The 24,952-nt window shown below is 40.1% G+C and overlaps 1 protein-coding gene across 3 annotated transcripts in view; it reads right to left on the reverse strand.

Moving 5' to 3' along the window:
- Nucleotides 1-2,889: 2,889 nt before the first annotated feature.
- Nucleotides 2,890-24,952, reverse strand: part of RALA (RAS like proto-oncogene A) — a 76,734-nt gene continuing 54,671 nt past the window's right edge. For 2 of the 3 annotated variants that reach the window (XM_067745869.1, XM_067745868.1), the window contains 5 exons: nt 22,527-22,679; nt 19,881-20,089; nt 17,074-17,136; nt 16,782-16,956; nt 2,890-4,847 (listed from right to left, as the gene is read on the reverse strand). In XM_067745869.1, the coding sequence (XP_067601970.1) occupies nt 4,725-4,847; nt 16,782-16,956; nt 17,074-17,136; nt 19,881-20,089; nt 22,527-22,640 (684 nt within the window). In that variant the 5' untranslated portion in view covers nt 22,641-22,679 and the 3' untranslated portion in view covers nt 2,890-4,724. The remainder of the gene's footprint in view (nt 4,848-16,781; nt 16,957-17,073; nt 17,137-19,880; nt 20,090-22,526; nt 22,680-24,952) is intronic. The other variant, XM_067745870.1, reaches the window with a different exon arrangement.

The following is a 24,952-nucleotide window of genomic DNA, read 5'->3' on the forward strand; positions in this document are numbered from 1 at the left end:
TTGTGAATATTGAGGTATGTGCTTTTTATATTTGAGTAGATCCTGCCATATTGCCCCCCCCCCAGAATGTGTTTTTCCCCCCACCTTGGCCAACAACCACATATCTTTTGACTATAAGACCCACCCACTACTTTGTATCCCAACTGTCTACCAACTGCAAAGAGGAGGGATATCTGAGGTGGGCCTTGAACAGGAGTGGGATTTAGACATGTTGCTGGTGAGAGTCACATTTATTGAGTGCCTTCTATGTCACAGGGTGTGTACCCAACACACTTTCGGTCCATCTCTACTTATTAGGAATTGGCACGGACTGGAGGGGACTAAGGAGGCATGGAGACTAAGTTCAAAGCGAATTCTAAGGTCCCCTCTAAGCCGACTTCTAGGGTCCAGGAAAACTATCTAAGCTTTCCACCGAATTGGCGTCCTTCACAAAGATCAGTCCATAAACAAACAGATTTGGCATGTGACAGTGCAACACTCAGGGCGACAGCCTGCAATTCCTTGCGCTTCCTCCGTAGAGAAGCCCTCTCCCAGCAAAGGTCCAGAAGTTAGCTCTCATACCTGCTCCTTTCTCTTCTAATTCAACAAGGCTTGACTCTTACTTTTTGGCTGTTGTGAACATTTTGCCCTTAGGAGCATTTCCTAACTGCTAGGAGCTTGTGAGCACCTAAACGCTTCAGCTGTTTGCTTTCCTTGGGGCTTTTGACAGAAGTGATCTTGTTTTTCTATCAGATTACTTGTGCAAGTTATCACAGGTCTCAGGGCCTCTCTTCAACAGATTGTTTTTGGCCGCGTGGCTGTTGGGATCTTAGTTCCCCGACCAGGGATCGAACCCATGCCCTCAGCAGTGAAGTGTGGAGTCCTAACCACTGGACTGTCATGGCTTCTCTTAAACAGACGTTAGATGCTCTCTGGGCCCCTCTCTCTCCCCATAAATGGTGCTTCTGTAAGGACTGAGAATACAGACGGCTGAATGTCCCTCCCCGCCCACCTCCTGTCTATAGGCAGTTGTCCACAACAGCTGCACTCAGGGCTGCTTGAGCAAAGGACTGGGAAATTATTTTGTCGTTAAAGAAATACGGGATGAAGGTTTCTGGCCTGCCAAAGAATGCTGCCTCTTTACTGATGTTATGGAAAAAGCACTGTAAGGCTGACTCCAGAGCTGAGCTCTGCACAAGGTTTTCCTTCCCACACTTGATCTTTCTCTTAGCAACCAGGCTGTAAGCGCAAGAGGCCTCTTCTGTTCATAGCAACCTCTGCAAACTCTCTGAAGGCAATCATTGACTAGGTGGCTGCAGCCTTGGGGGAATCCTGGATGTTTCCCACAATAGTGCGGGCCACTGAATAATTAATTCTAGTCTCCACTCTACTCCTCTGTGCGGTGATTCAGAGCATGGACTCGGGAGCCAGACTTCTTTGCTTCCAATCCCAGTTAATAATTTTACCAGCTTTGTGGTCCTGGGCAAGTTATTCAACAGCTCTATGCCTCAGTTTTTCCCTCTGCAAAATAGGGGCTAAGGACAGCACCTACCTCACAGGGTTGATATTAGGTTAAAAAATACAGGGAATTCCCTGGCAGTCCAGTGGTTAGGGCTGTGTGCTTCCACTACAGGGGACCCAGGTTTGATCCCTGGTCAGGGAACTAAGATCCTGCAGGCCGTGCACGGCGCATACAGAATACACTGTGTTTGCTATTATATGAATTTACAAACATAACAAATAGGGGGTCTAGCCCCATGTAAGGAGACCTAGACTTAATCTCTTATTCTTTAAAAACTTCCTTTCCTTATGCATGGAACACATAGGTACTTTCTTCAGTGTGAATGTCTGTCCTTCCATCTGTTGTATTCCCAGCAGTGCCCACAGTAGGTGGTCCATAAAAACCTATCAAAAACTAAGGTCATGAAGGAAGACCTCCATTGACCTGCCACTCTTCACTTCCAAAGTCATTTGCTAAAGGGGACTTTGGTTCTCCATTAGCTTCAGGTGCAATTCAGACTCCTTAGCCCGTGCCAACCCTTAGGACTTCATGAGCTATCTTCCCCTCCTGTGTGGGCAGCCAGGTGAATCTACTCTAACACTGGATTAAATAGGATTACTTTGAAAAGTTTAGAGGAAGTTTTGGTAAATAGTTTTACTCTTAGGGCAGTTAGATGAGGCTGCCGAATTTTTTTACATCCTTGTCACAGAATTTTGAAAATGACATTCCGATTCACTTTGAGACAATTTAATCTAAGCTTTGTTTGGAACCTAACATCTAACATCATGCCCATTATTGGTGTTAAAAATGGGTCCACACAGTGAGATTTAAAATGATGCCATTTATAACTTAAATGTGTTCGTTCTGGCACTGCTTATGAGTTAAGTAGGAAATTAAAATGAATTGGATTTTGAGGGGTTGTGTTCAGTATTGGGCCAGATCGTTTCTAACCCATAGGCTGTGTGATTAATAGGCCACAGTTGCCCAGCAGACATCAAATGAGAGAGAATGGCCTGAAGTGTGATGAAATGGTAAGGGGGTGGTTTCTCCTGCCACAATTTGGAAATTCAAGCATCCCTGGCGCTCATTCTGATTTAGAAAATGAAAATAAAGCTGCCACCTACCCACTCCAGCGTGGAGTAGTATTCTAAAAGCAGTGTAGACATTTGTGACTTTCAAGACAGCAGAAGAGTGTCTTCCGTGCAATTCTGCACATGGGGCTCCTCCATTTCTGAGCCTTGATTAAACCTAAGCAATGATGATCCTGACTGAGGAAATCTGGCACAGAATTCTTCTCACACAGAAGTCCCTAAACTAATGGCTCAAAAGACTGAGTTGTAGTCAAGTCTCTGGTAAGGATGCCCAGGTTGATAAATCTGAATTGTAAACATCAAGTAACACCACCAACATTTAAAAAAAGAAAGTTTATTGGTCTTTAAATGGCTCAAATTGCAAATAAACCGATCGGGTAGTGGCATCAGCCTAAGACATGTGATGCATCTTTGTCGTTTGGCTTCATAGCACCTCAGTACCCAGGAGAGGAAAGGTCTCAAAGCAAAGTCACAATGTTAGTGGTTAGGACCCCTGGTTAAATGAGACTGCAACAAGTACACACGGAGATCGCTGGGCCCACGGGGCCGCGCTGACATTGGTAACTTTAATTCTGCACATGGCACAGCCTATGAAAAATATGAAAGATGTACATCTCAAACCCTTTAAGGACAAATATTTAATATGACAAGCCGGACGTAATATCTAAAGAGTTCAGTTCCTAAATAGCCTGTTTTTGTTAACTTTACGTACACATCTGTCACCTGGAATGCCTGAACACATCTTTGACTTGCTGAAATTAGGACTGAGCAAAAAGAAACAAAAACTTTGTTGAATCAAACTGTCCTAGTCCCATTACAAAGAAAAGAAAAATCTGACAGTGGTAAATCTCCCATTGAAATCATGGCCCTCCAGTGGGCACGCCATACAGTGGGGACACAGCCTACTGTTTGGTGCCAGACATGTTTTCTGCACTATCCTTGGGTTTGGTTTTCGATGTTAACTTTAGGAAAACGTAGAGACAGTGTTATTCATTATGAACACAGCCTACAAATAATCCCAGTAACTCCCTTACAAACTGTAACCTCGGGAATACAAATTTAGAAGTTACCAGATGGCGAGCACGACTCTTCTGAAATGTTCTAGTGCAAAACGCATTAGCACTGTCCACGCTTTTCCTGTGCTCTACACTCCAAGGAGATCAGAATCTTAACACATGCTCACCACTTGCAGAAAGGGATTTCCAGGGACCAGCATCTTAAAGAAAGAGGGTTCACTGAGACATAACTGGTACTGAATGCTCATAGTCTAAAATTATCTTACAAGTAGACGCTGGGCCTTCATTTTAAACTACCTTACACTTAGTTAAAAGCAATCAAGAAGCTCTGGAACCTTACTTTCAGGAACCAGAGTATGGCACACAGTTTAAATTTGGACAGACTCCTACCAGTAATTTCTCGAGAATCCTCCACACAAACGTTGTCCTCCATCCTGACATATATTCTCTCACCAGGACACATGGGCAGTGGGCCCACGGCACAGTGAGGACACACCCAGAATGATGTAAGTGGGTATCTTTAGGTTTCTAAATTAAGGCATATTAAAAAATTTCCATGTACAAGTTTACACCACTTTTCTAAGTTAATCACCAGGTAATTAATGCAGATTCACAGATGAATTACTCTCAATTGAACTATATGCAACAATCATGCCAGTAACTTTTTCTTCTATATTTTGCATAACAATGGTTAAAAAAAGTGGTACAGTTTAACTATCATGTTCACAATTGTCATCTGTCAAGGCAGTAGAAGACCAAGACATTTTAAAATGATATAAAATTTAAGCTTTATAATAAACCAGAGGAAGTAGCCTTTCCTCCCATTGCCCACCCCCATCTCACCTCTTGAATAGTTCAAGAAAGACTGCCAGCAAAACACAGGTGCCCACGCTACATTCAGGACTGTGATACATGTAGGCAATTACGAAATAAGTTGAACTTTGCTTCTTGGTGAAGCCACATTAATTTCTTTTTTAAGTGAATTTGACTCTCAGTGCAGTTCCAATTCATGCTTTTAGAGACACATAACAATTTCCAAAATGTTAAAGTAATTTCAGTCAATTGAGCCTTCAGTGGCAAAGCTTATAAATTATATTTCTTAGTATGGTCAAGATAAGAAAGGAGTTTGGGCTTTGATTATAAAATGCAGCATCTTTCTCTTATTCTCTTGGCTAAACTTTTCCTCTTCTTTTTCCCATTCTTTTCTTTGCTGTCTTCCATCTTTCTGGCTCGAATTTCCCTCATTAAATCAAAAAATACCTAGAAAGAAGAAAATAGGATAAATAAACCAAGTAGATCATATGTGCCTGGAATTTCTCTGATTCACAACAGTAAACCTTGGGAATATTATAGGAATATTTAGGAGCTCTTGTTTGGGGAGTACAGCGAGAGGAAAGCACCCAACTAAAGCCTGCTTCTCCAAGTATACTGAGAAATGGGAAAAATGAATTTGGTAAAATGTGTTTACATACTATAACCTAATCTTTCTGTCTGAATTTTCAAGATAAAAATGAAAAAAGCACTACAAGTGAGGCTAGCTCCAAAGATATAAAACTCAATGGGTTACATTTGAGTAATTTATAATTAGTAAATGTATTTTATCAATTAAATTTTAAAGTAATTTGTGTTTAATAAAATTTACATTTAATAACCTGGTTTTCTTCAGCCCTGTTTTAAAAAACAGCTGTGGAAAATGACTGCTTCCTTTATAGTTCTGATACCAGGCACTAGAAAAAATTTTGTTTGTTGCACTATATTTGAGGATTTATCAATTCTTGTTTGATGTCTAGAAACTGGCAAATAATGGGACATATTAGCCTAATAATTTAAAAATTACTACTGTAACCTTAAGAAGTTCAATGTCAATAACAAATGTCTGAGTACACACTGAAGGGCCTAGAATAGTGATGAGTGGATGAATAACTTCTATGCATCACACTTTTGCATTCTGGATTAAAAAAATGATTACTTCTAGAATAAAACTTGGTAAGACTAAAAAATTCAAGAAAACTGAAATCATATCAAGCATCTTTTCTGACCACAATGCTTAGAAATCAAGTACAAGAAAACTATAAAATAACAGAAACACGTGGAGGCTAAACAATATGCTACTAAAACAACCAATGGATCACTGAAGAAATCAGAGGAAAGCAAAAAATACCTAAAGACAAATAAACGAAAGCATGACAATCCAAAATGGACACAGCAAAAGCAGTTCTAAGAGGGAAGTTTATCGCTTATATCTTGTATACAAAATACAGAAAAATCTCAAACAACCTAATCTTACACTTAAAGCAACTAGAGAAAGAAAAACAAACAAAACCCAGTTAGTAGAAGGAAAGAAATACAGATCAGAGCAGAAATAAATGAAATAGAAACAAAAACCAGAAAAGATCAATGAAACTAAAAGCTGGTTCTTTGAAAAGATAAACAAAATTGATAAACCTTTAGCCAGACTCATCAAGAAAAAGAGAGAGTTCAAATCAATAAAATTAAAGATGAAAAAGGAGAAGTTACAACTGATACCACAGAAATACAAAGGATTGTAAGAGACTACTACAAGCAACATATGCTGGTAAAATGGACAACCTAGAAAAAATGGACAAATGCCTAGAAAGGTACAATCTCCCAAGACTGAAGCAGGAAGAAGCAGAAAATATGAACACAAGTACTGAAATTGAAACTGTGATGAAAAAACTCCCAACAAAAAAGTACAGGACCAGATGGCTTCACAGGCAAATTCTATCAAACATTTAGAGAAGAGTTAACTCCTATCCTTCTGAAAGCATTCCAAAAAATTGCAGAGGAAGGAATACTCCCAAACTCATTCTATGAGGCCACCATCACCCTGATATCAAAACCAGACAAAGATATCACCAAAAAAATTACAGACCAATATCACTGATGAACACAGATGAAAAAATCCTCAACAAAATACTCTGCAAACTAAATCCAACAATACCTTAAAAAGGATCATATACTATATAATCAAGTGGGATTTATCCCAGGGATGCAACGATTCTCCAGTATCTGCAAATGAATCAGTGTGATACACCATATTAACAAACTAAAGAATAAAAACCATATAATCATCTCAATAGATGAATCTGATCAAAAGCTTTGTCTGCAACACCAATTTGTGATAAAAACTCCAGAAAATGGGCCTAGAGGGAACATACCTCAACATAATAAAGGTGGTATATGACAAACCCACAGCTAACATACTCAATGGTGAAAAGCTGAAAGCATTTCCTCTAAGACCAGGAATGAGACAAGGATACCCACTCTTGCCATTTTTATTCAACATAGTTTTGGAAGTCCTAGCCACAGCAATCAGAGAAGAAAAAGAAAGGGAATCCAAATTGGAAAAGAAGTATCACTGTTTGTTTGCAGATGACATAATACTACACATAGAAAATCCTACCAGAAAATTACTAGAGCTCATCAGTGTTCAGTAAAGTTGCAGGATACAAAATTAATACAGAAATCTGCATTTCTATACACTAACAATGAAAGATCAGAAAGAGAAATTAAAGAAACCCATTTACCATCACATCAAAATACCTAGGAATAAACCTAACTAAGGAGGCAAAAGACCACAACTGTAAGAGGCTGATGAACGTAATCAAAGAGGACACAAACAGATGGAAAGATATCATTTTTCTTGGACTGGAAGCATCATTTTTCTTGGACTGGAAGCATCAATATAAACTCAAAATGGATTAAAGACCTAAATGCAAGACCGGATACTATACAACTCCTAGAGGAAAACCTAGGCAGAACACCCTGACATAAATCGCAGCTTTATCTTTTCCATCCATCTCCTAGAGTAATAGAAATAAAAACAAAAATAAAATGGGGCCTGATTAAACTTAAAAGCTTTTGCACAGTGAAAGAAACCATAAACAAAATGAAAAGACAACCCACAGAATGGGAGAAAATAATTGCAAACCATGTGACCAACAGGATTAATCTCTAAAATTTAAAAACAGCTCATGTGACTCAATATCAAAACAAACAGCCCAACGAAAAAACGGGCAGAAGACCTAAATAGACATTTCTCCAAAGAAGACATATAGATGGCTAAAAAGCACATGAAAAGATGCTCAACATTGCTAATTATTAGAGAAATGGAAATCAAAACTACAATGAGGTATCACCTCACATCAGTCAGAATGGCCATCATCAAAAAATCTACAAACAACAAATGCTAGAGAGGGGTGTGGAGATAGGGAACTCTCCTACACTGTTGGTGGGAATGTAAATTGGTGCAGCCACTATGGAGAACAGTATGGTTGTTCCTTAAGAAACTACAAATAGAGGTACCATATGATCCAGCAATCCCACTCCTGGGCATATACCCTGAGAAAACCATGGTTCGAAAGGATACACGCACCCCAATGTTCATTGCAGCACTGTTTACAATACCCAAGACATGGAAGCAACCTAAATGTCCATCAACAGATGAATGGATAAAGATTTGGTACATATATACAATGGAATATTACTCAGCCATTAAGAAGAATGAAATAGTGTCATTCGCAGCAACATGCATGGACCTGGAGATTATTATACTAAGTCAGACAGACAAAGACAAATATCACATGATTTCGCTTAATGTGGAATCTAAAAAAAATGATACAAATGAACTTATTTGCAAAAGAAACAGACTCACAGACTTAGAGGATGAACTTATGGTTACCAGTGGGGAAGGGTGGGGGGAGGGATAGATAGGGAGTTTGGATTGACATGTACACACTGCTACATTTAAAACAGGTGAACAACAAGGACCTCTGTATAGCACAGGGAACTCTGCTCAATACTCTACGATAAGCTAAATGGGAAAGGAATTGGAAAAAGAAGAGATGCATGCATATGTGTAACTAAATCACTTTGCTGTACACCTGACACACAACACAGGTAATCAACTATACTCCAATATAAAATAAAAATTAAAAAAGAAAACAAGGACTATCAGACGAATGGGTTGAGTTAAATGACACAGGACCAACAGAAAAGGACATGGATAATTAAAGAAGGGGAAGACTGAGCATAAAAGCTCAGAAAGAATGCGATGTACTGAAACACGGAGGTGACAGTTCAAACCCCATGAATTCTTCCCCCCACTTGCTGCAGCTTGACGGCCTGGAGACTGGGGATTTTGCAACACCTCTGCTTCAAGTCCACAGCTGACCAGCCAGGGCAGGAAGCCTCCAAACTACCTACGTGTGATTAGCAGAAAACTCCCAGTACTGCTTTCTGATGTGAACACATCACTGCAGAATGGATATTAGAAGATGTGATTTCTAATTTTAGATGAGTATCTGCAATAAACTGCAAACGAATCCCTACTGGAAACCACCAAGGTCATCTTAACTAGCAAACCCAATGGAAAACTCTTAAACTTTACATCAGCTAACTTAATGAATTAAGGTAAAGGAGGCCTTGTTTCAACTGCCAAGTGGAAGGAAATAAGTAATTTGGAGTAAGAATGAAGAATTGGTTTTGATAAACTTAGACAAATGATAATCCCGAAAGTACAGAGCTTCTTCCCAACTTTTAAAAAAATTTCTGCTCGCCCTCATTTCCTCCCACCCTCTTTCCTCCTGTCCCCTTCTTTCCCTTCCCCCCATTTCCCCCCTGGTATGTACAGAATTTGACTCTTCTAATTCCAGAGTAGAGATCACAGGAAATCCCTGTTCTCACGTAAATGAAAGTGAAACGAAACTAGACACAGACTCAAAATGCTTAGCTCAGAATACTTACAGTTGAAAAAACATAAAAATTATTAGAAATGACAAACATCTCTCTTAAAGCATCATAGACCGTTAGCTTTAAATGTAAACCTTTGCCTTCACCAGTTTCTTCATTTTAAATACTTAACAGCCCCTAGTTCACAACACAGACAATACTAAATTTTCAAAAGGATTAAACATCTATAAAGGCCAACACAAAAAGGAAGCAACGTTAAGTGTTTTTCATTTTTGGCTGCGTTGGGTCTTCGTTGCTTGCGCAGGCTTTCTCTAGTTGCAGCGAGCGGGGGCTACTCTTTGTTGCGGAGCGCAGGCTTCTCATTGCGGAGCACGGGCTCTAGGTGTGCGAGCTTCAATAGTTGTGGCACGCGGGCTCAGTAGTTGTGGCTCAAAGTCTCTAGAGCACAGGGTCAGTAGTTGTGGTGCACAGGCTTAACTGCTCCGTGGCATGTGGGATCTTCCCGGGCCAGGGCTTGAACCTGTGTCCCCTGCATTGGCAGGTGGATTCTTAACTACTGTGCCACCAGGGAAGCCCTAGGTAAGTGCTTTTTAAGTTTAGGATGGGAGAGCTTTTCTAATGAAGCCACAGAATCCAGAAGTCTCAAAGGAAAAACAAATTTGACAACATAATCTTTAATGTTTTTTCCATGGCAAAAGGTAAAAATCAGCAAAGTTAAAAGACATGGTATGGGGACTTGCCTGGTGGCACAGTGGTTAAGAATCTGCCTGACAATGCAGGGGACACGGGTTTGAGCCCTGGTCCAGGAAGATCCCACATGCCGTGGGGCAGCTAAGCCTGCGCTCTAGAGCCTGTGCACCACAACTACTGAGCCCACACTCTGCAACGAGAAGCCACCGCAGTGAGAAGCCTGCGTACCACAACGAACAGTGGCCCCCACTTGCCGCAACTAGAGAAAGCCCAGGTGCAGCAACAAAGACCCAACGCAGCCTAAATAAATAAATAAGACATGGTATGGAGCAAATCAATCAGTGTGCTATACCACATCAACAAATTGAAGAATAAAAACCATATGACCATCTCAATAGATGCAGAAAAAACTTTTGATAAAATTCAGCACCCAAACTTATGATAAAAACTCTCCAGGAACTGGGCACAGAGGGAACATACCTCAACATAATAAAGGCTGTATATGACAAACCCACAGCTAACATCATACTCAATGGTGAAAAGCTGGAAGCATTTTCTCTAAGATCAGGAAAAAGACAAGGATGTCCCCTCTCACCACTTTTATGTTTTGGAAGACCTAGCCATGGCAATCAGACAAGAAAGAGAAAAGGGATCCAAATAGGAAAAGAAGAATTAAAACAACTGTCATTGTTTGCAGATGACATGATACTATACATAGAAAATCCTGAAGATGTTACCAGAAAACTACAAGAGCTCATCAATGAATTCGGTAAAGTTGCAGGATACAAAATTAATACACAGAAATCTGTTGCATTTCTATACACTAACAACGAAAGATCAGACAGAGAAATTAAAGAAACAATCCCATTTACCATCGCATCAAAAAGAATAAAATACCTAGGAATACAACTACCTAAGGAGGCAAAAGACCTGTACTCCAAAAACTAAGATGCTGATAAAAGAAACTGAAGACAACACAAACAGATGTAAAGATATAACGTGTTTTTGGCTCAGAAGAATCAATATTGTCAAAATGACTACACTACCCAGGGCAATCTACAGATTCAGTGCAATCTCTATCAAATTACCAATGGCATTTTTCACGGAACTAGAACAAAAAATTTTTTAATTTGTATGGAAACACAAAAGACCCTGATAGTCAAAGCAACCTTGAGGAAGAAAAATGGAACTGGAGGAATCAGACTTCCTGACTTCAGACTATACTACAAAACTTCAGTAATCAAAACAGAAATATAGATCAATGAAACAGGATAGAAAGCCCAGAGATAAATTGACCATAGGTGTGTGGGTTTATCTACAACAAAGGAGGCAAGACTATACAATGGAGAAAAGACAGTCTCTTCAATATGTGGTGCTGGGAAAACTGGGACAGCTACATGTAAAAGAATGAAATTAGAACACTCCCTAACACCATACACAAAAATAAACTCAAAACTGATTAAAAGATCTAAATGTAAGACTGGATACCATACAACTCCTAGAGGAAACCTAGACAGAACACTCTTTGACATAAATTGCAGCAATATCTTTTTGGATCTGTCTCCTAGAGTAATGGAAATAAAAATAAAAATAAACAAATGAGACCTAATTAAACTCAAAAACTTTTGCACAGCAAAGGAAACCATAAGCAAAATGAAAAGACAACCCACAGAATGGGAGAAAAATAACTGCAAACCATGTGACCAACAGGATTAATCTCTAAAATTTACAAACAGCTCATGTGAAATTTACAAACAGCTCATGTGACTCAGTATCAAAACAAACCCAATGAAAAAATGGGCAGAAGATCTAAATACACATTTCTTCAAAGAAGACATACAGATGGCCAATGGGCACATGAAAAGATGCTCAACACCGCTAATTATTAGAGAAATGCAAATCAAAACTACAATGAGGTATCCCCTCACACCAGTCAGAATGGCCATCATCAAAAAGTCTACAAACAACAAATGCTGGAGAGGGTGTGGAGAAAAGGGAACCCTCCTACACTGTTGGTGGGAATGTAAGGTGGAGCTACTATGGAGAACAGTATGGAGGTTCCTTAAACTAAAAAGAGTTACCATATGATCCTGTAATCCTACTCCTGGGTATATACCTGGAAAAAACCATAATTCAAAAAGATACGTGCACCCCAATGTTCATCGCAGCACTATTTACAATAGCCAAGTCATGGAAGCAACCTAAATGTTCATTGACAGAGGAGTGGATAAAGAAGATGTGATGTATATGTGTATACACACACAGAGGAATGTTACTCAGCCATAAAGAAGAATGAAAGAATGCCATGTGCAGCAACATGGATGGACCTAGAGATTATCATACTAAATGAAGTATAAGCCAGAGAAACATAAATATCATACAATATCGCTTATATGTGGAATCTAAAAAAAAAAAAGATACAAATGAACTTATTTCCAAAAAAGAAAGAGACTCACAGACACAGAAAACAAACTTATGGTTACCAAAGGGGAAGGGGTGAGAGACAGCTAAATTAGGAGATTGGGATTAACATATACACACTACTATATATAAAATAGATAACCGGGAACAGTGCTTAGAGCCTTCTGAGATGCTCTATGCAGTTATAATCCTCAAATTTGGCTTGAATAAAAATTTCTATTTCTTTTGTAGGAAAAAAAAAAGGACAACTAACAAGGACCTACTGGAGAGCACAGGGAACTATACTCAATATTTTGTAACAACCTATAAGGGAGAAGAATCTGGAAAATAATATACATATGTATAACTGAATCACTGCCGCTGTACACCTGAAACTAACATGATATTGTAAATCAACTATACATTCAAAAAAAAAAAAAGATAAAAACAGATATGGTATGCATTAGGAGACACTGTCCCAAACGGATATAGTGGACAAAGCGTTAATGTCCTTAATATAAAGCAGGCTTATGAATCAAAAAGATAAACCCCCCATTAGATCAATGTAATTTCAGCGTTCACAGAAGATCTACAAACGGCCAATGAATCAACTACAAGCTGCCCAGCCTCAGTAGTAATCAGGAAACACAAAAGAAATGATTTCCCCATCTTGTTGGCGACTTTAAAGGCTCCTTTAATTGACACTGGCAAGTAGTGGGGAAAGGGTTTCCTCACACTGTTGGTGGGAGTGTAGCGCAGCCTCTCTGGAGGGTGACTTGTCATTAAAATTAAATGCACCCTTGCTTTTGGTCTTGTGTGGGTGCACGTTCACACAGTTCACTGTGTTATGTTTGTAATAGCACTGCAGACAACCTAAATGTCACTGGTAGACTTTTTTCATAATTCAGCCATTTTCCTAACTATGGAACATTTTGTAGATTTTAAAAAGAATGTGGTACGTCTATATGCAACGACATGGAAAGAACTACAGGATCTATTTACTGTGAAATTTAAAAAGCAAACCACAGAAATACACTATACATACACAGATACACACACACAAATCCTATTTATACAGGTGGAAAACAAGCAAATACAACCTTTCCCTAAGGTTCTTTTTTTTTTTCTCCCTTAGATTCTGTATGCCTGTCTTTAAAGGCAGGTAAAGTCTGGAAAGATACACACGTGTTAGCAGTGGTTACCTACAGGTAAAGGAGGTGAGTGGAATCTGGGTGGAGTGACAGACTCATCACTTTTCCTCCTTATACTTTTTCCTCTGTATCATGAATTTTTCTTTATACAATGAGCATATGTTCATGTATTACTTGTATAAAGAAAAAAATTAAAAACATTTTCAAAAACAAGACACTACATTTCTAACAAAATTCTTTCCCCAACATAAAATTGGCTCTCTTGACATAATAAATCATACTTTCATTTTGACGTCTACTTGCCTAATTTCTTTCCATTTCCCCCAAGATGTTCCTTAAAATTAAGAGCAACCTTGGAGTTGCGATTTAAAGAGCCAGAGCATTTAGCTAGAAGGGTACTACAAGGTCAGATGACCTGGCACCCAGGGAGGACCCAAGCAGGTTTCCCAGATGGTCCTCTAGCCTCTGAGTGATTCCTCTGAGACAGGCCAGGCCTCAGCTCAACAATTCTGACGGTCATGAAGCTTTTTCACAGGGTAGTTTTAAAAATCTGCTTCTCTGAAACTTCTACCCAGTGGTCTATTTGGAATCCTCGTAAGGATAAGGCATGGGCGTTTAAAGTCTGGCGGGAGCTAGTATTTGCTTTCTGTGACAAGACACCTCTCAATTTAATAGAAGGAGACACTGTTAACACTTAATCCTACAAAATCTGATCAGACTCCTGGGAGTGGATGACACACAACATGGGAGATGCCACAGGTATTCCAACCATTGTTTTAAGTAAAATAGACAGGGCAGAACATTGGCTCCAGAGCTGGCCACACCCAGAGCCAGCAGATGCCACTACGACATGGTGACCTTGAGCCAGGTATGTCATCTCTCCGCACCTCAATTTCCTCACCTAGAAAGGCGTCATGAGAGGAGTATCTATGCTTCATAGGGTTAAAGATGAAACAGTGAGTGCTGGCCACAGCGCCTGGCTCTTCAAGCACTAAAGAGTATTATTAGCTCTTATAACTGTATTACATCATTGCCTCAGCAAACAAACCCAAAAAACAAATATAATCCCAACGTAACCAACTTTAAGAAACTGAAGAGTTGCTGCAAGTTACTTTTCCTTAGCCACTGAGGTACGTTATCTGGTAGCCACTCTTCAGGACGCAGCAGTGAAACATGCACGTCTGTGACTTAGCTCTCTGGTGGCAACCACAGGTACTAGAATCTTACATATTCCCGATCTATACATACATGTGCACTTGTGTGTGTATGAGTATGTTTCAAACACAGATGGCAGCAAACTAGACGCTGTTCTGTACTTTGCTTTTTCATTTACTGATGTTGACGATCATTCCATATCAGCACATTAAGCTCTACCTTCATTTCTTTTCAACAGCTGTACAGTATTCCATTATATGGACGTACCATCTGTTACTGGACACTTGGATATTTCCTGTCTTTTGCTTCTACAAATAATGCTTCAAGGACTACTGCTGAACATACACTTAGGCATGGATGTGTAATTTTATCTGTATAATAAAGTTTTAGAACTTGAATTGTTGGGGTCATAATTTTTGATAGATAATTGCCAGACTGCCCTTCCAAGAACATATGAGAGTTCCTTTTTTTCCCACACTCCTGTCAACAGTATTATTATCAACCTTCTTGCCCTTTTCCAATTGACAGGTAAAAAAAATATGTCATTATATTTTAAAATTTCACTTCCCTTTTTATAAGTAAGACTCATAAGCCTCTTTGCAAGTTTAAACACGATTTGCATTTCTTTTCTGTGACAGGGCTATCTGTTTTTCGACCATTTTCCCATTGGGTTGTTGGTCTTTTTCTTACTGTCTGGTGAGATCTCTGATAATGCACACTACCGTATTTTCCCAGGGCCTCTGATGCCAGCAGGTGACACTACAGGACTGCTTCAAGCCTCAGAGCTTGAACAGTTATTGCTCCCCACTTCCCTTAGATCACGATGGTTTGTTCTACCACCTGCTCAAGACATCAAACAGGAGGAAACAAAGTATACATATGCTATGACAATCCTCATTGGTGCCTTTCAAAACCCCAAACGTGCTGAACCTCAAACTGTATTTCATCAGTACTTTAAATTTGCCATAACTTTAGAGGAAACTGGTCTACTCAGTAGAAATCTTACAGCAATTTGTACAGATATCTTGGACTTAAAGGAATCTGACCGTGTGACTAAAAAAAAAAAAATTAGTTTAAGACAGTAATAACACTGTCTTAAAACCTACAGTAAACAGGCAGAAAGAATCTCTAAATTGTTAACATCATGATTTCTGGACCAGGGCTGCGAATCTACAGCCACAGCAGACGAGCTCACAAGCACCTGCGGCCACCTAGGGCAGTTACTCCAAGTGTGCCGCACCGCCCGTTTGCACATCCAGGAGCTAGCTAGATAGGCAAATTCTCAGGTCTCACCCCAGACCAAGCGAATCAAAACCTCTGGCGAAGACCCAGGAATCTGTGTTTATCAGGCTCTATAGGCAATCCTCCTGCACGTTAGTTTTTGAGAGGCACTCAGTAGAGCCTAGATACGCGGGGGCTGAAAAGGCCCCGCCTGGAGGGCTCTCAGAACCTGTGTTGCCCCAGCGCAACCGGCAGGCTTCCTAAATACTGATGATGGCGTCCCACGGCAGGATGAAAAGCACCTGGGAAGGCTTCCAGAAACGAGGTAAGGGTGTTCTGCACCTGGTCTCCAGGAAGGGCCAATCTGAACACAGTGTGAAGATGAGGGGAGAGGACACAGGAGCTCCCCTTCCACTTGGGGGAGAACAGAGGCTGAGGGTAGGGAAGGCAGCTGTGATGACAGAGATTTCAAAATCCTCTCCCCCGGGGTCTGGGAGAACTTAAGTGAGGCTGGGCAGGTGTCAGCTCAGAGGACTTACATTGTTCCTTCTAGATTCTCCAGCCAATCAGGATAAGGAAAAAAAAAAAAAAAGGCAGGGATTCAGGTCAGGAATCTTTCAGTGCTTTAAAAAAAAAAAGGTACATCTAGCTGCAGTGTCGCATGTTTTAACGCCTCTCGGGAACCTATAAGGACAAAGTGAAGTAAATTCCTAACACGCTGTACTTGAGCATTCAGGGCCATAGAAAATCAACACGTATTAAACCTCTATTTGAAAGTCTCACAGAATCTCTAGACTAAACAGAGCCGAGTTAAAGCACATCAACCTATTTTTAACATGACGTAGCAGTAGAGCCACCTTTTTACCTTGTCAACATTAGCTCGTGTTTTAGCAGATGTTTCCACATAGTTAACATTCCACTGATCGGCTCTGGTTTTTGCCTCTTCTACAGAAACCTGCCTTTTATCTTCCAAATCTGATTTGTTTCCAACGAGCAGAAATGGAACATTCTCATCTTCTTTTACTCTTAAAATCTGCTCCCTGGATAAGAGAAAATGAGCAAGAAATATTAATGTTATCTCTACATGTTAAAATAACAAAACATGCAATTAGCAGTTATTTATGTTTCTAGACAATAACAAACAGCTCACTTATTACCCAGTAGGAAACAAGCAGCACTTCTTCCTTTTTCTACTATCAATGATTTGAGCTCCACATTCACTTCATTCGGAAAAATACACAGAAGAAGAGTATAAATATGGCAGTAGACGTACGAAGTGAATATCAAATGCAACTTCCTCCGAAATGCTTTTTTGAAAATAATCTTTTTATATTAGAATGATTTCAGATTTACAGAGAAGTTGTGAAGACAGGACAGAGTTCCCATATACCCCACATCCAGTTTCCCCTACTGTTAACATTAATGTGGTACGTTTATCACGGTTGATAAAAGTATACCTTGTTTACTGCAATCTGCTTTACTGTGCTTTGTAGATACTTTTTTTTTTTTTCTTAACAGACTGAAGGTTTGTAGTCACCCTGCATCAAGCAAGTCTATCAGCGCTATTTTTCCAACAGCATTTGCTCACTTTGTGTCTCTGTGTCACATTCTGGTAATTCTTGCAACATTTCAAACTTTTCTATTATTATTATATTTGTTATGGTGATCTGTGATCAGTGGTTTCTGATGTGACGATTGTAATCGTTATTGGCATTTTTGCTTAAAGTGATGCTCCCTTTAAATAGAGTTTGAGAGGCTACTACAGAATTTTATAATAGGAAAGCACCTTTACAAACTGGTCCAACTTCATTCTTATCAGAAGGCAAGTGAGAATGAAAAAACGTAACAGAGCTCTCTAATGTTTCTATCAAACACTTAATAAGCACTACAAGTTATAGGCCAGCAACTGTGCCAAACAGGGGTACTAGAGACACTGAAATGGATAAGAAGAGTTTTTACCATATCAGGAAAAACACATATAAATCAATCTCATGTAAGAGTGCGGCGAGTGTGCTGCTGCAGCTGTGGTAAGCATACCGCACACACACATGAGGAAACGACGGATCCTGCCTGGGTGACGGGAGGCCCAGGAAGGCTAAAGGGAGGAGCTGACAATCGGAGAAATGCAAATCAAAACTGCAATGAGGTACCACCTCTCACTGCTCAGAATGGCCATCATTAAAAAGTCTATAACAAATGCTGGAGAAGGCGTGGAGAAAAAGGACCCCTCCTACACTGTTGGTGGGAGTGTAAGTTGGTACAGCCACTGTGGAGAACAGTGTGGAGGCTCCTTAGAAAACTAAAAAGAGAACTACCATACGACCCAGCAATCCCACTCCTGGGCATATATCTGGACAAAATTCTAATTCAAAAAGATACATGCACCCCTACGTTCACAGCAGCACTATTCACAATAGCCAAGACACAGAAGCAACCTAAGTGTCCATCGACAGATGAATGGATGAAGATGTGGTATATAGAGAGACATGTATAGATATATATACACACAATGGAATACTACTCAGCCATAAAAAAGAATGAAATAATGCCATTTGTAGCAACATGGATGCAACCAGAGATTATCATACTAAGTGAAGTCAGAAACAGATAAATACCATATGATATCACTTATATGTGGAATCTAAAATACGACACAAATGAACTTATCTATGAAACAGACCCACAGACATAGAGAACAGACTTGTGGTTGCCGAGGAGGAGGGGGTTGGGATTGGCAGATGTAAGCTTTTATATATAGAACAGATAAACAACAAGGTCCCACTGAATAGCACAGAGATCTATACTCAATATCCTGTGATAAACCATAATGGAAAAGAATATGAAAAAATAATGTATATATATGTATAATTGAATCTACAGCAGAAATTAACACAAAGTTGTACATCAACTATACTTCAATAAAAAGAAATTAAAAAGAGAGGAGCTGACATTGTGCTATACTTTGCAGGTCAGACCGTGTGGAGTGCCTACTATAACCATTCAGACGATCTCAAAAATGCCTTTCCTATTGCTGGTCAGTTAGTAGGAACAGTTTTTATTTATGGGAGGGGCAACACACTGGAGGTACAACAGACGAGTAATGAATGATTCACTTATTTTCTGTAACAGCAACAGCCCAAGATTCTTTCTCTTGGCATAAAAATACCTCACTCCCTTGAGATACCACTTTGGCTTTGGTGGCTATGGTGACAAAATGTATTCCATTACTTAGTACAGAACCTGCTACATAATAAGCACTCAAAATATTTTTTTGAATGAATGAATAATCACTGACACTTACATAACTTTCAACATGTCTCCCAGGATTACAAAACTCCCTTTGCACTTTATCACATACAAAACTCCTTCCTTATAGAAGCCAACAAACTTAATGTTACAAATAAATTTATATTTTTAAAGTTTCTCAATGACATGCTTTTTTGCAAAGGAGGTGCTTTTAGAATCTTTTAAGTTCTTGAGAGTTTCACATATACATAAAAAGGAATGCTTTGTGTAACCCTTGCTTCAGTTTCTTGCTCAACCACCAGGAATGACCTCTTTCCTCATCTGTGGAAATCCTTCTTATCCTTCAGGGTTATCTATCTCTTGAAGGCCTCCCAGCTCCTCTCCTCTCCTGGATCCTCTGTAACCATCACTGGCCACATCTCCTACTTTGTCGCTAACTTCCACTTGGTTTCATGACTTATTCAACTCAGCTGCGTGAACCTTGAACAAACTCAGGCTCCAGTGCAGCTGGCACTGGCAGAGCTGGCTGTGGGATTACGCAGGTTGCGCCGAGGATGTGAGTACAAGCATGCAGCGGACAGAGTCACACTGATGTCACAGAGGGAATAAACACGACTAGACGCAGAGGGAAAGGCGATCAGGTAAGAGCCTCTAGTGGTCTGCTTGTTTCTGGGGAGCAAGCTGTTCTGCGGTGTAACGGCACGACTCCCTGACATACCTGAAGTCGGCTGTGGCCGCGAAGGACTCCATTTCCGTAATGGAGAAGACACAGAGGAAGCCCTCGCCGCTCCGGAAGTAGTTGTCCCTGATGGCGGCGTAGTCCTCCTGCCCGGCTGTGTCCAAGATGTCGATCTGCACTTCCTCTCCATCCAGCACCACCTTCTTCCGGTAGCTGTCGGCCTTGGTAGGCTCGTAGTCCTCCACAAACTGCAAGAGGTGAAAGCGCATCCCCTTAAGGATTATCCTTACTTTTCAGAGCCTCTTATTTTGAAATATAGATCCACATGAAGTTGCCAAAATAGCACTGAGAGGTCACATGTAGCCGTCATTCAGTTTTCCCCAATGGTAAACACTACATTCATTTAAATTTCCATTTCAGGCAATTTGGTGGTGGGGACTGAACAGCTCTAGGCCGCTGACGGCTTGAAAACCGTGCCTTTTTTCTTACTTAGAACACTACACCTGCAGAAACTACTACACAGATATTTTATCAAATGTTTAAGAACCCTTTCTGACTCTAAATATAAATTTTCATGTCAGAATTGTGGAAATAACTTGAAAGTAAGTTAATATTTAGGTAAGCATTGAAAGCACAGTTAAATCTTTTCTTTCTCCAAAATGAACCATGTCAAGAAGGTGGCTTATACTACCCTGTAAAATGCCAAATCTTGAACTTTGAAATTTCTCCCCAAACTTCCAATTTCTTAAAATAGTACAGTTAAACAACTTTACAGTTGTACTTCTATCTTTTACCCCCTAAATCTCACCTCAATATTTTTGATCAGTGTATCATTGTTGGCATATGGGTATGTATACACACATACTTCAGTGGGTTTTTTATTAGTTCCTGTAAATATTTTCATTATTTGATATTTTCTTATTTATATGCTCAATGTCTAAATCCCCCTATTAGAATTTAACCCCTGGGGGCAGGGACCTTGATTAGTCTACTCATCACTGTATCTCCAAAGCCTGGAATATGCCTGGTACATGGAAGACACTCAACAAATAATTATTAAAAAATCAAGCACAGTGTATTTGTAACTGTAAAAGCTATAGAACATTCTATGACAATTACATGCTAATATTTTACAAATATTAAATATTTATAAGTATTTATGAATAATAGAAATATTCAGATAGCATATCTGATAATATTATGAATATTAAATATTTATAAATATTAAATGAAAGTGTAACCATTCCTCAAATGTCATACATGAACGTTCTTACTTTTGACCTCCTATTGTCAAGAAGGGAACTGATTTGAGGATTAGTTTAAAGAAAAGCAGCTATTAAGGTGAACAGCATGAAAAACAGAACTGAACAGATAAATTAGCAATTTCAGTGAAAGTACCATTTCAATTTCCCCCTCTCTAAATTGTTTATCATAAGCAATACAACTGATGGATTTAAGAGTTGTGTGTGTGTGAAAGAAATGCTGATGAGCAGGCAATGAAAAGAGACCTTAGGTGGTAAAAGTCCACAGGATCTTTTTCTTAGAAGACTAGGTTTAATACTTAGTTACTCATCAGAGATCACTCTTCTTGGGCAGGTTGGGAAACCTCTCTGAGGTTCTGTTTCCTCATCTGTAAGATGGGGAAACCACTGCCTACCACACAGGATTTTTTTGAGGATTAAGAAAGAGTAACCATAAATCTTTGCTTCTATTTGGGAGGAAGAAGAATTGAGGATCAATGCCTAAATTTGATTACCAACTCTTAAATCATTTAGCCTTATTAACAGTCCTCTAGGGAAAGAATGTATTGCTGTATATAGGCTGAGACCTTACCTCTGGGACAATAAAGTCTGATATAAATACATGCACAGAAATCTGTAACCTGTCTAGTAATTTTATTTTAGGGACAAAGCCTTTTCCTGCTTAGTGTTGAGTGTGGTGCCATGCCAGTACACAATAACTGACTTTTTCACTGAAGTTATTAAAGGACAACTTATATATATTAACGTCAAGTTTCAATTAGGTACTATATCCACCAGTTCTATTAATTCAAGGTGGGACTCACCATTAAAAACACTAAAAATAAAAAAGCCAGTTAGATTGCTCAAAAATAGGTACTGTTTCCAGGGTTTTTTTAAAAAATTAATTTTTGGCTGCATTGGGTCTTTGCTGCTGCACGCGGACTTTCTCTAGTTGCGGCAAGCGAGGGCTCCTCTTCATTGTGATGCACGGGCTTCTCACTGCGGTGGCTTCTCTTGTTACAGAGCACGGGCTCTGGGTGTGCGGGCTTCAGTACTTGTGGCACGTGGGCTCAGCAGTTGTGGCTCGCGGGCTCTAGAGCACAGGCTCAGTAGTTGTGGTGCGCGGGCCCAGTTGCTCCGTGGCATGTGGGATCTTCCTGGACCAGGGCTCGAACCTGCGTCCCCTGCACTGGCAGGCAGATTCTTAACCACTGCGCCACCAGGGAAGTCCCTGTTTTGTTTTTTAAAAGCATAAGAATTTTAAGGACCTTGGGTTCTTGACTTGTTAAATCAAGCTGTAACAAATGTTGACTCTGAACAGGAAAAAAATGATGAGTAGCTTTCAAGAATTCAAGGAATCCATCCAAAACAGCACCAAAACGAAGCTAGAGAAATATCCTCTGAAAGCCCCAACTTTGATATCCATGATAAAATCGGCACTTACCTCATCGTACATGAACTGCAGGGTCAGAGCAGACTTGCCCACACCACCACTGCCTACCATGATGACTTTGTGTAAGGCCAAAGAATTCTGACCCTTCGGCTTATTTGCAGCCATGTTGTGTCACCGAGTTTTCACCAAAGGATTAAGAAGAATCTGAAAAGAATGAAAGAACGAGTAATGCTCAATACATTCTTCTGCAGAATTCCAGTGTAGGAAAGAGAGATGATGTCCTTAGGCGTCAAGGTATTAGTTTTCATTCTGCGGTGATTTTAAACAGATGGCAAATGAAGTATGCTTATTTGGGGGAAGAACCACTTATCAGAGAACACCGTGGCAATAAGACAAGTATATGACTCAAGGGCATTTCTCTTATAGTAGTTTTCAGTAATGAGCTTGCTGACCGAAAGTGAAAATTTCCCAGTGCAACCACATGCTGACAATAATGGAGTATTAGTTGTATTAAAATATGGTCACACAGATTACAAAGCAGGGTGAACGATCACTTTGTTTTCATATTAACCTCTATTGGCAATAATTAAAGAGATGTTTCTTCTAATTTCAGTAAGAAACAACTGATGAAAGAAAGAAAGAAAGTGGGGGGGAGAGGAAGAGAAGAGAAGAGAAGACGGAGGGAAGAAGGAAAGGAAGGACGGAAGGAAGGAAGGAAAAACCCATCCCAACTACTTGCTGGTCTTAGAAATATAAATAGAACCGAATAACCATATACCCCAACTCCCAAGTATAGTAGTACTGGAACATCTGTTCCATATTTTGGGGTGGATGGCTAATCTAACTTAAACACCTGAATCTAGTGTGCCCTCACTTTCGTTTACTACATTTATGTGCTCAGCGTGGAAAGACCAGGTTGTAGTGGTGATGCACACTAATGGCACCCGGTTACCTTTGGCCATGGTACCAGGCATTAGAAAAAGAGGCGGGAGGTCACAGCAAACACTGCGTCTGTGTGGAGGCCCAGGAGAGGAGACTTTGTTTTTAGAGGCTCAAGGGGGCTGCACCTTCCTTCTCAGCATCTCTGACCTGTCGCAGTCACAGCATACCTTTCTCAAGCTGCAACTTACAGAACACCCCCGCCCTGCCTACTTCTGTATCTCAGGCCATCTCTCCCAGCCTGGCCGCATCAGCCCACACTGGTCTCCTTCGACTTTTCATACGCTCTTCTCTGCCTCTTGGCCTTTCCCATGCAGTTTCCTCCATTTGGCATATTCTTAATTTGGCTAACTCCTCTCAGTGTTGGGGTTTCAGCCTTACCTGAAACACTCAACCCAAATTAGGCTCTCCCCTGCCCTGTGCTCACATAGTACATGATACTTTTCTTTCATAACCATTATCACAAGTCGGAATTGCCTGAGAGTGTTAGTTGTTTAATATGGGTCTTCTTCCTAATATACCAGAAGCAACTTGAGTACAGGCGCCATATCTATTGGTTTACTTCATGCTTAATGTAACTAATATGTCTTGGCAAAAATCAGCCATTCAGTACGTGTGTGTGGAATGAACGAGTCTGACTTAACCTTGGGAGTGCTTTCGAGTGTACTGGTATAAAGCAGCTATTGCTACTAGAGGGTCCATCACAAGCTTATTAGGCAAGGACAGTCTGCCGTGGGCTTGTGCACCACACACTGGCTATGCAGGGCACCCAAGAGCTCAGGCCGCCCCAGAAGTCATGCCCATAAGCCTATTTGCCCAATACAGAAAAGTCGTAAGAAAAAAAAAAATCCCATAATCTTGCTATCCATTTAACAACACGAATACATTATACTTTGTTTGAGACAGCTTCAGTCTGCATGGAGCATAACTGAGATCACACCATATATGTGACTTTTGATCCTGTTATTCTTGCATTATGTCAAACACTGTGGTAGAGGCAGCTTAAACTGTGCAGCATATGGTAAAGAATCCACACTTGGAGGCTAGATGTTCAGTGTGTAATTCAATAAACAAGGACTGAGCCCCTCTTTTTCCTGGATACCAAGGAGATGATCATTGGATTCTGATGATTACCACTGCTGAGGAAAGTAATAGTGTACTTCAGATAAGTAACTAAAAGTCGAAAAGATACCTCATCTACGCGTTTATGGAGCATGCTGTTGCTGGCGTCCCTAACTAAGGCAGGAAATGACTTCTTTCTCACCATTATGACCCTTACTTGTTGGCAGCTGTAATCACTTCACAGCTACCCAACTACTGTTATATGTATACATACATACATACATATATATATATATATATTTTTTTTTTTTCTTTTCTTTTCTGCAGTACGCGGGCCTCTCACTGTTGTGGCCTCTCCCATTGTGAAGCAACAGGCTCTGGACACGCAGGCTCAGCGGCCACGGCTCACGGGCCCAGCCGCTCCGTGGCATGTTGGATCCTCCCGGACCAGGGCACGAACCCGTGTCCCCTGCCTC

The sequence above is a fragment of the Pseudorca crassidens genome, chromosome 8 (genome assembly GCF_039906515.1).
Source record: "Pseudorca crassidens isolate mPseCra1 chromosome 8, mPseCra1.hap1, whole genome shotgun sequence".
Taxonomy (NCBI): domain Eukaryota; kingdom Metazoa; phylum Chordata; class Mammalia; order Artiodactyla; family Delphinidae; genus Pseudorca; species Pseudorca crassidens.